Raw genomic sequence first — 13,025 nt, 5'->3', positions numbered from 1 at the left:
AATGATGAAATCAAGATTTTTCTTATGAAATGAAGGATGACTAAGATAAAACATCCTATCAACTAAATCATAAATAGTCCCAATTTTGTGTTGAGAAGGGTGGAAAGATAAAAAGTTCTGGTATCGACCAGAAAACGTAGGTTTATGATACCATTCGAAAATAATAGTATTATTCTGTATTAAAAGAGTCGTGTCTAAAAAGTTAATTTTGTCACCACCAATTTCGATTGTAAACTGTAAACGCGAGTGGAATGAATTAAAAATACGTAGGATGTCATTTATAAACTCTCTAGGTGCAGCTAAAAGAATGTCGTTAACGTATCTAAAATAAAATGGTAACGTCACCGGAATCATGTTAATTGCTCTTTCTTCCAAATCTTGAAGAACTAAATTTACAATGACAGGAGACAATGGGGAATCCATAGGACTCTCAAATGTCTGCTTGTAGGTTTATTATTAATGTAAAAAACGTAGAATTAAGAACAAACTCTAAAGTCAACATAAACTCATCCCGAGGAATTTTAGTAGAATCCCTAATATAGTGCCAACGCTTATCGACCGAAATCAAAGCCAAATCAAGAGGGACATTAATAAACAAAGAAACAGCATCCAAAGAAACAAGTCTCTGATGTGATTCAATGTGTTTAGATGAAAGAATTTTAACTAGTTCGAAACTATTATTAATTTTGCTTTTAAATTTTGCTTTTCAATTGCTCTTTGACTTGGTGATATTGGCGTCGACAGGAACGTTTCACATTTCTATAGTAGCTTACTTTTATTTGAGGTAATTTATAATTTAAATATTTATTTTTATATATTGATATTACAATTCTTACTTATTTTTGTTTTTTTGGGGTTTTTTAATGTTTAGAGTTATGACAGACACATCATAATTTTTGGATCAAATTATCTACAGTAAAATCACTGTTCTCTTAACGTTTTCGTCGATTGTAATGTCAAGAAGAACATTGAGATCTGTTTGTTTCGCCCGAGTCGCGATACCATCATTTTGTAATACTTTCTGTACAATCCTTGAGTAATTATATTTTATTGTAATTATCACTGAAGAGGGTTCACGATTGAGCCGAAACGTTTGATGATTTATGTTATATTCAATAAAGGATTTCTCTATTTCCTAACATAAGGAAGACTTTATCTATATGATATAATAGCACTATCACATCTGTGCTTGAACTCAAATTAGCCCTTTTATATATTTTTTTAAAATTTAATTTTTTTGTGTTCTTTGTTCGGTTTTTTAATTAAATAATTGAATTTTGTAATAAAAATATTCACATTCACATTTCAGATGTTTGTTTATTCTTCTTCTTCTACGATTAATTATTTTAAAAAATAGAAATTTAAAATAATGTTAATATTATTTTCAATTAAATTTTAAACTTAAACAATTTGAAAATTTAGATACGTTGCCTTTATATGTTATCCATTACAAATAACTTATATATTATTATTATTACTTATTTATTATTTCAAATATTATTACTTGAATTAAAACTCCCTTAAAATTAAATTTAAATTAAGGTTTAGAATGTGATATTAAATTAAATTTTCTATTTCAAAAATTTGCATACTATATCAATATCATCAAAATAAATAAAAATAAATAAAAACACTCATCAAAAAAAAAATTATTGCTCACCTCCGTGAGCGAACTTGGATTTTACAAATTATGAAGCAAGCACCTAACTCACGAAGCCAACTGCACTGGTTGGAAGTACAGTTATCGGGAAGGCGCGCCGCGGTGCGCTTCGGATATGGCCAATTTTCACAAATTTATTACTCCGAAACTAAGGCCTATTCTATCAAACGCCGGGACACGTATCTTTTTTTTTCATCTCCAGAATAATTAAAAAAATTGGGGTCGAAATCTTAGGGTGAGTCACCTGGTCCTCCCCTTGTTAGTACAGAATGCTGTTTCATGAGTTTCTTCATTTAACGCATTTAATTTATATTCTTATATTGATTTCCATCGACAAATTATGTATAAAAATATAAAGATTGTGTTACGTATGTACGTATACAGTTATTATCATATTTCAAAGATAGGTTAGGGTTAATTTTTTGGGAAGGGGAGTCTCTTCCCCGCGCATATACGTATACTATGCGCATTTATATGTACATATTAATGTATGCAGTGTCGCAAAACTATATGGCATTAATAAAACTATTTTTATTAATAATTTTTAAATAAATAACGAGCGACGGCTAGAACTTTTTAAAGGTTACTCAGGAGGGTAACCTCTACAACATATGTCAAGATCAAGGTCATTCGAGCTGCATCCCCTATATTACATAATTACCCTTGCTCGCTATTGAAATCTCGTTGTCTTAGCCGTCACACATAATCTTCGTACAGTAGTTTGTGAATCTCGGCTATTCTTTTTTTTATTATTTGTTATCTCAGGGACAATAATTCTTTTGTTATCTTGACATATCTAACTTTGTATTATCCAAATCAATCGATCTATTCGGTGTGAATATAGATGCAACAATATTATTGTTCAAGATACTTTATCTAGCATTTTTAAAACATATTTTTTCAAGATTAATATAAAAATAAAATATTTTTATGCAGATTTGAGGATCGATGCTCAGACTCAAGTTCACCCAGATACATTACTTCGCTGGCTGCAAAAACAAGTTGCAATGTACGATAAGATTCATGTCGAAGACATGGGTGCCTCCTTCAAAGATGGTTTGGCTATTTGTGCGATTATTCACCGATACCGTCCAGATTTAATCGATTTTTATAATTTAAATGCAGAAGATCTAGTGAAGAACAATCAGCTTGCCTTTGATACGCTGGAAAAAGAATTGGACATAAAACCGGTAAGTATGTTATGTTTTTAATTTTTTAGATCTGATATCCTAAATTAAAAAGATATTTTTAATATATATGCACAGAGCTTTAAAACAATTTAATATTATTTTTTAAAAGAGGAGGGTCAATAAGGTTTGTTTTCGGCCCTTTCCAAAATTGGACTAAAATGGGTGGAATAACTTTCTTAGACCTTTAGAAGTAATATTTAGTCGATTCCATCCTAAACGGGCGTATTTGGAGCTCTACCGGCATATATATATGTATATAGATATACAGAGTATATATAAAAAGTACCGGGACGATAAATATTACAAAAACTAGGCATTTTAGAAAAAATGTTTCAAATAAAAGCTGTAGTTATAATAATAATAAAGTAGTAATAAAAGTTGCGCACACACACGCACACAAAAAGAGGTATAAATCCGACCATGCAACCGCCACGTGGTACACCTTGGATAATGCTAATGCCAGCGGTACTGTTACTTTCTGCTTCATAAGTCGGAAGTACTTAATGACAAAATAATATAATTTTATTATGTTTTGGAAAATTCTCGAGATAAGCTACAAGAATATACAATAAAAAATAGGGTCCCATTTGAAAAATTGAAGATAACCTTGCTTGACGACGCCACCCAAGGTCAAACTCATAATGTCAGTACATAGATCTTTTGAACCCCTATAACTTTTATTTGAAACATGTTTTTCTAAAATGCTTAATTTTTGTAATATTTCACCGTTTCGGTACAGAATGTCTCAGAATAATCTACGAAGCTCTCGTGAGAACGTAGAGCTGGTTAAAATAAATACAAAAGTCCGTTTTAATAAAATAAATACAAAAGTACCGTTTTAATAAAATAAATACAAAAGTACCGTTTTGCGATATTCATAATAACAACCGAGAAATTAATCACGAAAGATTAAGGAAAAGCGTGCGCTGAATGGTAGAGGACGGACCGCGCGAGTCATAGCGCAGCCCAGTAATATAGCGCGCGAATGTCACGCGTGGCGATTGAAAGACAACGCATCACTATCTATACTTATATCGCTGCGCTCCTATATCTTGCCTTGGCGCGATGCGGCTCGAGCAGTCCGTCCTCTACCATTCAACACACGCTTTTCCTTAATCTTTCGTAATTAATGTCTCGGTTATTACGAATATCGCAAAACGGTATATGACTTTTATATTTATTTTAATCGACGTAAAATTCACGTCATTATCACGGCTGTCTGCTACCTAGGCTAGAATCAATTTTGATATGTAAGGATATCTTCAGGATATTGGTAGGATCAAATATTGTTATCTACATATCTGCACATGTTAATCTGTACATCCTATTGATATTTAATTATTACTTCTTATAGACACTCAAAAAGCGGACATACAGATGTCCTCGGTACTTCCTATATATATATTTTGGTTTTTACAGACGCATTCTTGATATTATTAAATCCCTCGTGATACATCTACTGGACATACATAGGATCAATTTTTGCTATGTGGGTACTGTCTATGTAATTGGTATAATTACTAGACAGTTCTGATATCCAATCTCTACTCAGAATATACAGATAATTTTTTATCTCGTTACTATTAATATGTAATCCGTTTTATCTAGTCACTGTTTATGTAATTGGTGTAGGTATTAGACAGAGCTCTGACGTCCAATTTCTATTGAAGAATTACCGATGATTTTCTATCTCGTTATTGTATAATCTTATTCGTCTAACTACTATCTATGTAATTGTATAGTTACTAGACAGTCTTGACATTCAAAAGACTGAGTAGGAATATTTAATCAGTCACGAGCTTTAGTCAGTGACTGGCTAGAAAACTTATCTAGTCATTACTATCTAACTACTAGTCTTGAAATCTGCTCTACTACATTTTTGCTCGGATACATTTTTGCTCGAGAAGTGGTCAATTGATGTCAAATGACTAAATAATGACATCTTTAAGACATCTTTTTGTGATGTCTTAATGACGTTTCTGTACAACGTCTTATTATTGACGTTTAAAGACGTCATTAAAACGTCATTAAGTCATCTTAAAATGTCGTCATCGGTCTGTGATATTAGATCGTCATTTTGACGACATTTTTGGTCATTCCTTGGTCATTTCTTGTTACAAACTGACCAGATTTGGACGTTATTTTGACGTGAGTCTACTACTTGGGTTAGCATCGTCATTGTTCCGTCATTTTCATGTCATAACCTCACGTCATTACTTGTCAGAACTGACTAAATTTTAAAGTCATTTTGACGTGTATCTGCTACCTGGAGTATGAAACAGGCCGCCTATATTTAATTTCCTATATTTAAATGCGTTACGAGATAAAATCACCATTGGAAAGGAAAGCCAGAATTTTCTATCAATTTCTATTTATTTTAAGCAAGGATAGCTTCAAAGTATTTTTTTATGATAGAATATTAATAAGATAGTTTAGTGGTGCATTTTTTTCTAAAATGCTTAATTTTTGTAATATTTCACCGTTTCGGTACTTATTATATATACTCTGTATATCTATATACGTATATACAGAATGTCTTAGAATAATCTACGAAGCTCTTGTGAGAACGTAGAGCTGGTTAAAATAAATACAAAAGTCCGTTTTAATAAAATAAATACAAAAGTACCGTTTTAATAAAATAAATACAAAAGTACCGTTTTACGATATTCATAATAACAACCGAGAAATTAATCACGAAAGATTAAGGAAAAGCGTGCACTGAATGGTAGAGGACGGACCGCGCGAGTCATAGCGCAGCCCAGTAATATAGTTTAATGTAATAGTTTAATGGTAAAGGTTCTTATAGAATTAAATACAATTTAATGTGATAAGATTATATTCAGGCGACTTCTCCTCATGATAGGATATTATAAATCGTCTGTTATAAGAAAACATTCAATGTAGGAGTTTGAAATGGATAATACATTATGTGAGTTATGATTATACTTGTTCTTATATATTATTAAAGAATAGCTTTAAATGAACTCTTATGAATATTATAAACAGTTTGTCATAAAATAATTATAAGTATTTGATAAAAATTGCTACATATAGAAAAATATTAACTGACATACAAACTTTCATATTTAATATTATTGAAAGAAGTATTATAAATTACACAGGTTTGCAAGGTTTGTTTGGTTAAGGTTGAAGAGTTATTTACGACATATTTTTTCACGATAACAGATATTTTTTTTCGAAAAATCTGGGTTTTTACATATAAAATGCAATTTGGAACGTCCCAATATGTTTTTTTCGCTAATATATTACAAATTTAAATTTAATCCTTTCACAGCCAGTGATACATACGCTGTACCAAATTCAAAATAGCGGACTATTAAATATAAAAACCTGATATTCTCGTGAATTCGCTATACCGTTGAATGCGCGGAGTCCCGACTCAGTAGACGTCATCCAATCCTTAACAGAGGGTCTTCGCTCTTCCGTATCCTCCCTAACTAGGGACTTCCCCCCTGGACTCTCTATATTAGTGGCCATGAACTATTTAATGTCGCTATAACTCGTCGCAATGACAGGTTTTCTAACTTCAATAGTTACTAACTTTAACAATTAATACTTCGTTGGAAGAGGATGACGATTTTTGCAAATAGAAAAATTGTTTTTTGTGCGAAAATACGCAATAATACCAAGTTACACGCAAAACGATGAGGATCGTTTTCAGTATTACTAAAAGTTCTATATTGGAAGAACAATGTGCCGCTGCCTATGTTTATATCACCGCCTTGTCTTCCCTCTCGTCGTCTTCGCGCGCTACATTATTGAGTCACACTACAGTTCGAGCGACTCGACCACTCTTCCTCCTGCCAATCAGTGCACGCTTTTTCTTTGATCTTTTACAATTAATATTTCTGTTATTATTGTGATATATTGTTATATTGCGATATTGCTATATTGTAAAACGATATAGAACTTTTCTGTTCACCTCAGTCTGTTTTACAAAATCAGTCTGTTGCCACAAAAATTGCGAAAGAGAGTCTGGGATATCCTGTATAAGACCTAATGTACAGGGAATCTGGGATATCCTGTATAAGACCTAATGTTGTACTTACATATAGATTAGTACGACGGGTTGCTTCGTCAGCAGGCGTGCGTGCTGTGTCACAGTAGACCTTGGCGAAATTGTCACGCACGCTTTCTTATAAAATTTACTGCTTTCTTTCCAAGTTATCACGATCTTGACGGACTTACGATCAGACTATTAATCGGTTATGACAGAAATAACAATATTATAAGATGTAAAAATGGGTGTGATAAGAATAATAATAATGGGAGATAGAGGTTTTATTTTAATAAAGATCAATCACACATTTTGTAGCCCTCGACTTTCACCTTTTACTGATACGTTTCTTATATATTTGTTTATAGAATTTTACAATATTTATGTGGACACGATAACAACATTATATATACAGGGTGTTTCGCATAAAACGTCCAAAAAAAATATAAGTACAACCGATAAAAGTGAGCAAATATTGTAGAGGTCATTTTTCAAACAACCACGTCAAATTTCGAGATATTAATTAAAATAGTTGGAGCGCGGCGACAAGGCAGGCGGGACATACGGCTCGCCGCGGTCGGCGAAGAAAATAGACGATTGCTCGCGGGCTTTCACGCAGTGTCAGATCTAGTCCCCACCTCTAGGCTTATGAGATATTGTCGCTTCGGTGAAAAGCCATGTTAGCCGTGCTACCCGTTATCCACGTTATACTTTATATGCGACACGGCTCCATGATTCTCACTTTGCATCGCAATATTTCGGAAACAAAGGTTTATTCACCCAAACCCTTTTGATACTCTATATTACGGCTTTTGAATGCGCTATGCCTCGTTCTGAAATCAATTTTGCAGTTGGCGTCACTTTCTTGTTAGTACTTAGTGAGTACTAAGTACTTTCCAAAAATATATACATTTTTGTAAAGTAGACGTAATACTTCGTGAGTATTTCTTGTAAGATTTGATATTTGTATGTAAAATTGTTTTTAGAGAGGGAGAGAGAAAGGGACCTAGGAGAGGGGGAAAAAAGAGAATCACAATTTAATAAAATTTAATAATTTATAATTTATAATTTGTCATATATACACACAACATGCGTCATTTTATGTAGTATTTACTACAGATTTGTATTCTTTCATTCTTTATCTTTATATTGCAAGTTAACATATTTTCTCCGAAGCACGACACGTTTCACTTTTGCAAAAAATAACTCGAAATAAATGTGTTAATAACATCCTTATAGACAATGAACATTAATTAAAATCTATAAAAGATTACTTAAAATCCTGTTGATAATTGAAAGTTCAAATACTAATTTTTGGATCTTTTTATTGACAGTTATATTCTGACGACTATATTTTGACTTATTATCATCTGTTTTCTTTATTATTATTTACTTTATTTAATTTCTCAGCTTTTATATTTGAATTATAATTTGCATCATGATAAATAAAAATAAACATAAAAACTAAATTAAAAGATATTAAACTGATTATGTTTACGATTATAGGTAATGACGGGAGAAGAAATGGCTCAATGCGACGTTCCTGATAAACTTGTCATTTTTTCTTATCTAACGCAAATATATGAAGCTTTCCGAGGCGAGATTCCATATGTGAAACATCCAAAACTAGTGAGTAATTATACAGCTTACTTCCTTTACAGAAAAAATATTCTTGGTTAATCAGTAATAAATTACTGTTGCTCTGTAATTTTATTACTAATGATTTTATGTACTTAAATTACAGCATTATTAGTACTTCAGAGTAAATTAATTGTTATAGTGATACTGATAATTTCTGATATATTACTAACTTTTTGTGATAAATTATTAGTATGTTTTGTAGTATTAATTTCCTTTTGAGAGTACTAGAGAGAATTAATCGCACAGCATTTGGTATAATAAATCCTTTTATTGTGCTATACAGAGCAAAACAGAACATAGTAGAGTGAAAAACATAAGAAAAACTACATCATTGCACGTTTACATGGGTACTCTCTAACTTCCTAATTAACTCACTGGAGCGCGCCTCCAGTGAGCCAGGTTGACCACCACGAATCACAAGAACAAAAATACTCTGAGATCACATATATATCTCCATCACCTCCACTTGAGTTCAGATTACTATAAACGTATTAAACAAAATTAATTTGATAATCGGCCTAATCCCATTTTCGCGTTACAAAGTTTTAGTTTATCGTCGAAGGCACCCTTCGTGCTAGAGTTATCTGTCATTTCTTTAGTGTTTAAGTGGATTAACTCAACAATTGTATCATTTACTTTTTCCTTAACAAAATGATGCCTTGTATCAATGAATGCTTTGAACGCACGTGATATACACAAAGTTCTGTCAGTTTTATGGCTTTTAAATTGTCATTGTATATTACTATTGACTGACTTGTTAAAGAAGGATTAATTTTTTCGAAAAGTGAGCGAAACCACAATGCTTCTTGACAGGCAGTTACAACTGCTAGATACTTCGCCTCCGTAGTTGATAGAGCCATTGTTGATTGCCTTTTGCTGCTCCATGAAATGGTTTGTAGAGTCAAAACGTATCCAGTAGAATACCTCATATCCAAATCTCCGATCCAGTCTGCATTATTGTACCCTATGAAAGTGGGATTTTCGTGCGAGGAGTATGTAAATTTATACTCCTTCGTTCCCTTTAGATACTTAAATAATCTTTTCAGCGTATTCCAGTGCGCTTTGCCTGGATTCACCATTAATCTGCCCAATAAAGTTATTGCACTTGCTATGTCTGGACGTATGCCTTGATTTAAAAATATTAGGGCAACAAGCGCTTCTTGATAGGCAATTTTATTCATGCCTTCCATTTCTTGTGATGTTGGTCTTGGGTGACATTTCTTTGTCCAGTTTTTTATTTGCTAAGTGGGGTAATTGCTAGATTACATTCCGACATGTTGAATCTTTCTAGGATCTGTTCTATATATTCGGTCTGATCTATCGAAATAGTGTCACCATTTCGATCTCTACAAATGTTGATTCCCAGGAACTTGGACACTTTGGCTAAATCTTTTATTTTGAATGTTGATTGTAATTTTTCCTTAATCACGTTCTTCAAGTTTGCCTCGTTTGAGAAGAAAAGTAAATCATCAATATACGTAGCGATTATTGCCAGTTTGGAATTTATTTTCTTAATAATATAGACTCTTTGATCGACCTTAGAACGTGCAAAAACCGTCTTGATGAGAGTTGCATTTAATTTTTTATTTCTTGCATACTCTCCTTGTTTTAAATCATATAAGTCCTTCTTCAATTTGCAGATTTTTTCTTTCTATTCTCGTACCACGAAGCTCTCAGGTTGCTTTATATAGATTTCTTCTTCTAGGTTTCCATGTAAGTAAACTGTCATCACATCTAGGTGTTCTACATCAAGGTTGTATTTTACTGCTATACTTTGCAGTTCATTTATCTAAAGCTAATGGTGTTTTATTATCCGATGAGCTGCTGGTGTCCTCTTCTTTATCTGAGAGATATATATTTTTCGGTCTTTCAAAATCCCCTTTTTTAAGGAAAACTACGTTTCTGTTCTTGAACACTTTGTTTGTTTCGAGATCGAGTAGAAGATACCTCTCGTCTACTTCCTCTTCGAGATAGCCAACAAATATGCATCTTCGTGATTTTGCGTCCCATTTTCTCCTTTTTTTTTCGGAATATGTACCATTTCCTTACAACCGAAATACTCATAGGTGATTGAAGTTTAGGTTCTTCGAAGTCCATGTTTCTTCTGGTGTCTTGAACTTTAGTAACTTTAGTAGACTGTTTAGTAGGTGAACGATTTATTAAGTATACTGCTGACGATATCTCAGCCTAGAATTTTGTCTCCAATATGGCAGAATTTTGTCTCCTCTAGTAGACAGCGTGCCTTCTCTACTATTGTTCGATTTGCATGTTCCGCAACCCCATTTTGCTCCGGTGTGTACGGGACAGTTTCATAACGTATCACACAGTTTTTCAAATAGAAAATTCGTTATTTACGTACTCTTTTCCGTTGTCTGAGCGAACTCATTTTATTTTGTGTCCTGTTTTTTTATTTTGTGTCCTGTTTGTTTTTCAGACATCGTTTTAAAATCCTTGAAGCATTTTAATGCTTGACGTTTGGATTTCAAGAAATGCATAAATATTCTCCTTGAATAATCCTCTATAATTGTCATGAAATATTTAGATCCTATTGACTCCTCCTATTGACTTGACTTTTATCGGTCCACATATGTCTATATGAACCAATTCGAGTAATTGTCTCGCTCTTTTTCCCGATATATGAAATGGTTCACGTGATTGCTTACCCTTCAGACATGTGATACATGGTCGTCCCGATAGATCATTAAAGCTCAATTCCTCTGCATACTTATCTCGTAATAATTTCATGATTCATCTATTTAAGTAATAGAACTTTCTATGCCATAGCATGCTATCCTTGTTTTCTTTACAAGCGAGTGCTCTTCTTGTTAGTTAATTTAGACGATACATTTCATCAGTTAGACTTCCACTTGTCATTGATGACATCTTTTTATCGTAAATTGTACATCTTTCTTTGTCGAAAGTTGCAGTAAAATACTTTTGCGTCATACGACTCACTGAAAGAAGATTCGTTATTATCTCTGGAATATAAAGCACGTCTTTTACTATTATTTCATTTACTATTATTTCATTTACTATTATTTCGTTTACTATTATTTCGTTTACTATTATTTCACTTCACCATTATTTTGTACTTTTTACGTCACCTACTCCTTCAACGTTTAGTTTAGCATTGTGAACAATCACTATTTTTTATCTCTTATAGAGCGTTAAATTTGTAAAAAGTTCTTCACATTTTGCCATGTAAGTAGATGCGCCGGAATCTATGTACCAAGCTTCGTCAACATCTTCATGTTTTCCTGAGAATGGTTCTCAGGAAAAAAAACTTTCGGAAAGTTATAATTTTTGACAGTTACTGTACAAACATTTACAGTTACTGTTGATGTTCGAAAGTTCTGTGCAATCACTTTTATGAATTATGGCAGTTACTGCCACCTATTAGTAACTGTCAGCGTTTGATAGTTTTCTAAATTAACTGGAAAATGACAACTTTCAAAAGTACTATTGGTCTATAGTATTTTGCCGGAGATATAAATTGGTCTACAGTATTTTGTCGTATATTTTTTATATTTTATTTTTTATTTTTTTAGATATAAAGTTATAGTTTTAAAGAGTCTTTTTTCTGATAGTTACTATTGATGTACAATCGTTCACAGTATTGTTTAAACAATAAATTTTGGCAAACAGTTTGTGACAGTAACAACTCCAAAAATACTCTTTACCACAATCGCACAACAAAACTGAAATAAAAAATATGGATAAGCTGCGAAAGACATAAATTACATATACAGCTGATATATTTTAGATGTGCTCTGCAGTTAGTCCTGACAGGTATTTTGTCGGTTTTGTATGTTTCTTTGAAACTATATGCGATTTTGACAGTTTTCCTTACAGAAAATATTACAATGGTAAATAGATTAATAATAAATTTCTACTGCTCAGTTTTATTACTCGTACTCGTAATAATTTTTTACTGATATATTTATCATAGCTAGTAATACTTTCTGTAAAGAACCTGTCACAGCACCGAACATTGCAATAAGATTATGGGTAGATTACAAGTTTACACATTTTAATGAGCATGTTACTGCAATGTGCCATTAACCTTACAAGATAAGTTTACATTACAATATGTATATTATAATATTGTCAAAATTAATACAATCTTTAATATTTCAGCAAATTCACGTGTAATTATTTTATTTTTTGTGTATCCTGAAAATATTATACAATATATAACAATTTTTTTATTAAGAAAGTAAATATAACTAAATTAATACTAGATTTGAGGCTTTCACGGCCATTGATACAATGTCTAGATATAGCTTCCGGAATGGAGCCGTGTCTTGAATCAGCGATATGCCGACGTTTCGCAAACGTTGCAGTTTGCATCATCAGGGCTGAGAACTCTGATACTCCAGAGTTCAGAGTTCTCAGCCCTGATGATGCAAACTGCAACGTTTGCGAAACGTCGGCATATCGCTGATTCAAGACACGGCTCCATTCCGGAAGCTATATCTAGACATTGTATCAATGGCCGTGAAAGCCTCAAATCTAG

The 13,025-nt window shown here is 32.5% G+C and overlaps 1 protein-coding gene across 7 annotated transcripts in view; it reads left to right on the top strand.

Annotated features, from left to right (window-relative positions):
* Positions 1-13,025, top strand: part of LOC116843356 (F-actin-monooxygenase Mical) — an 874,436-nt gene that overhangs the window by 185,700 nt on the left and 675,711 nt on the right. For all 7 annotated transcript variants that reach the window (XM_032813731.1, XM_032813733.1, XM_032813730.1 and 4 more), the window contains 2 exons: positions 2,597-2,850; positions 8,375-8,497. In XM_032813731.1, coding sequence (XP_032669622.1) covers positions 2,597-2,850; positions 8,375-8,497 — 377 coding nt within the window. The remainder of the gene's footprint in view (positions 1-2,596; positions 2,851-8,374; positions 8,498-13,025) is intronic.

The sequence above is a fragment of the Odontomachus brunneus genome, unplaced genomic scaffold, assembly GCF_010583005.1.
Source record: "Odontomachus brunneus isolate Ranch 3 - 2012 unplaced genomic scaffold, Obru_v1 Obru_scaffold_032, whole genome shotgun sequence".
In the NCBI taxonomy this organism is placed as follows: Eukaryota; Metazoa; Arthropoda; class Insecta; order Hymenoptera; family Formicidae; genus Odontomachus; species Odontomachus brunneus.
This window is presented reverse-complemented; position numbering and strand designations above follow the sequence as displayed.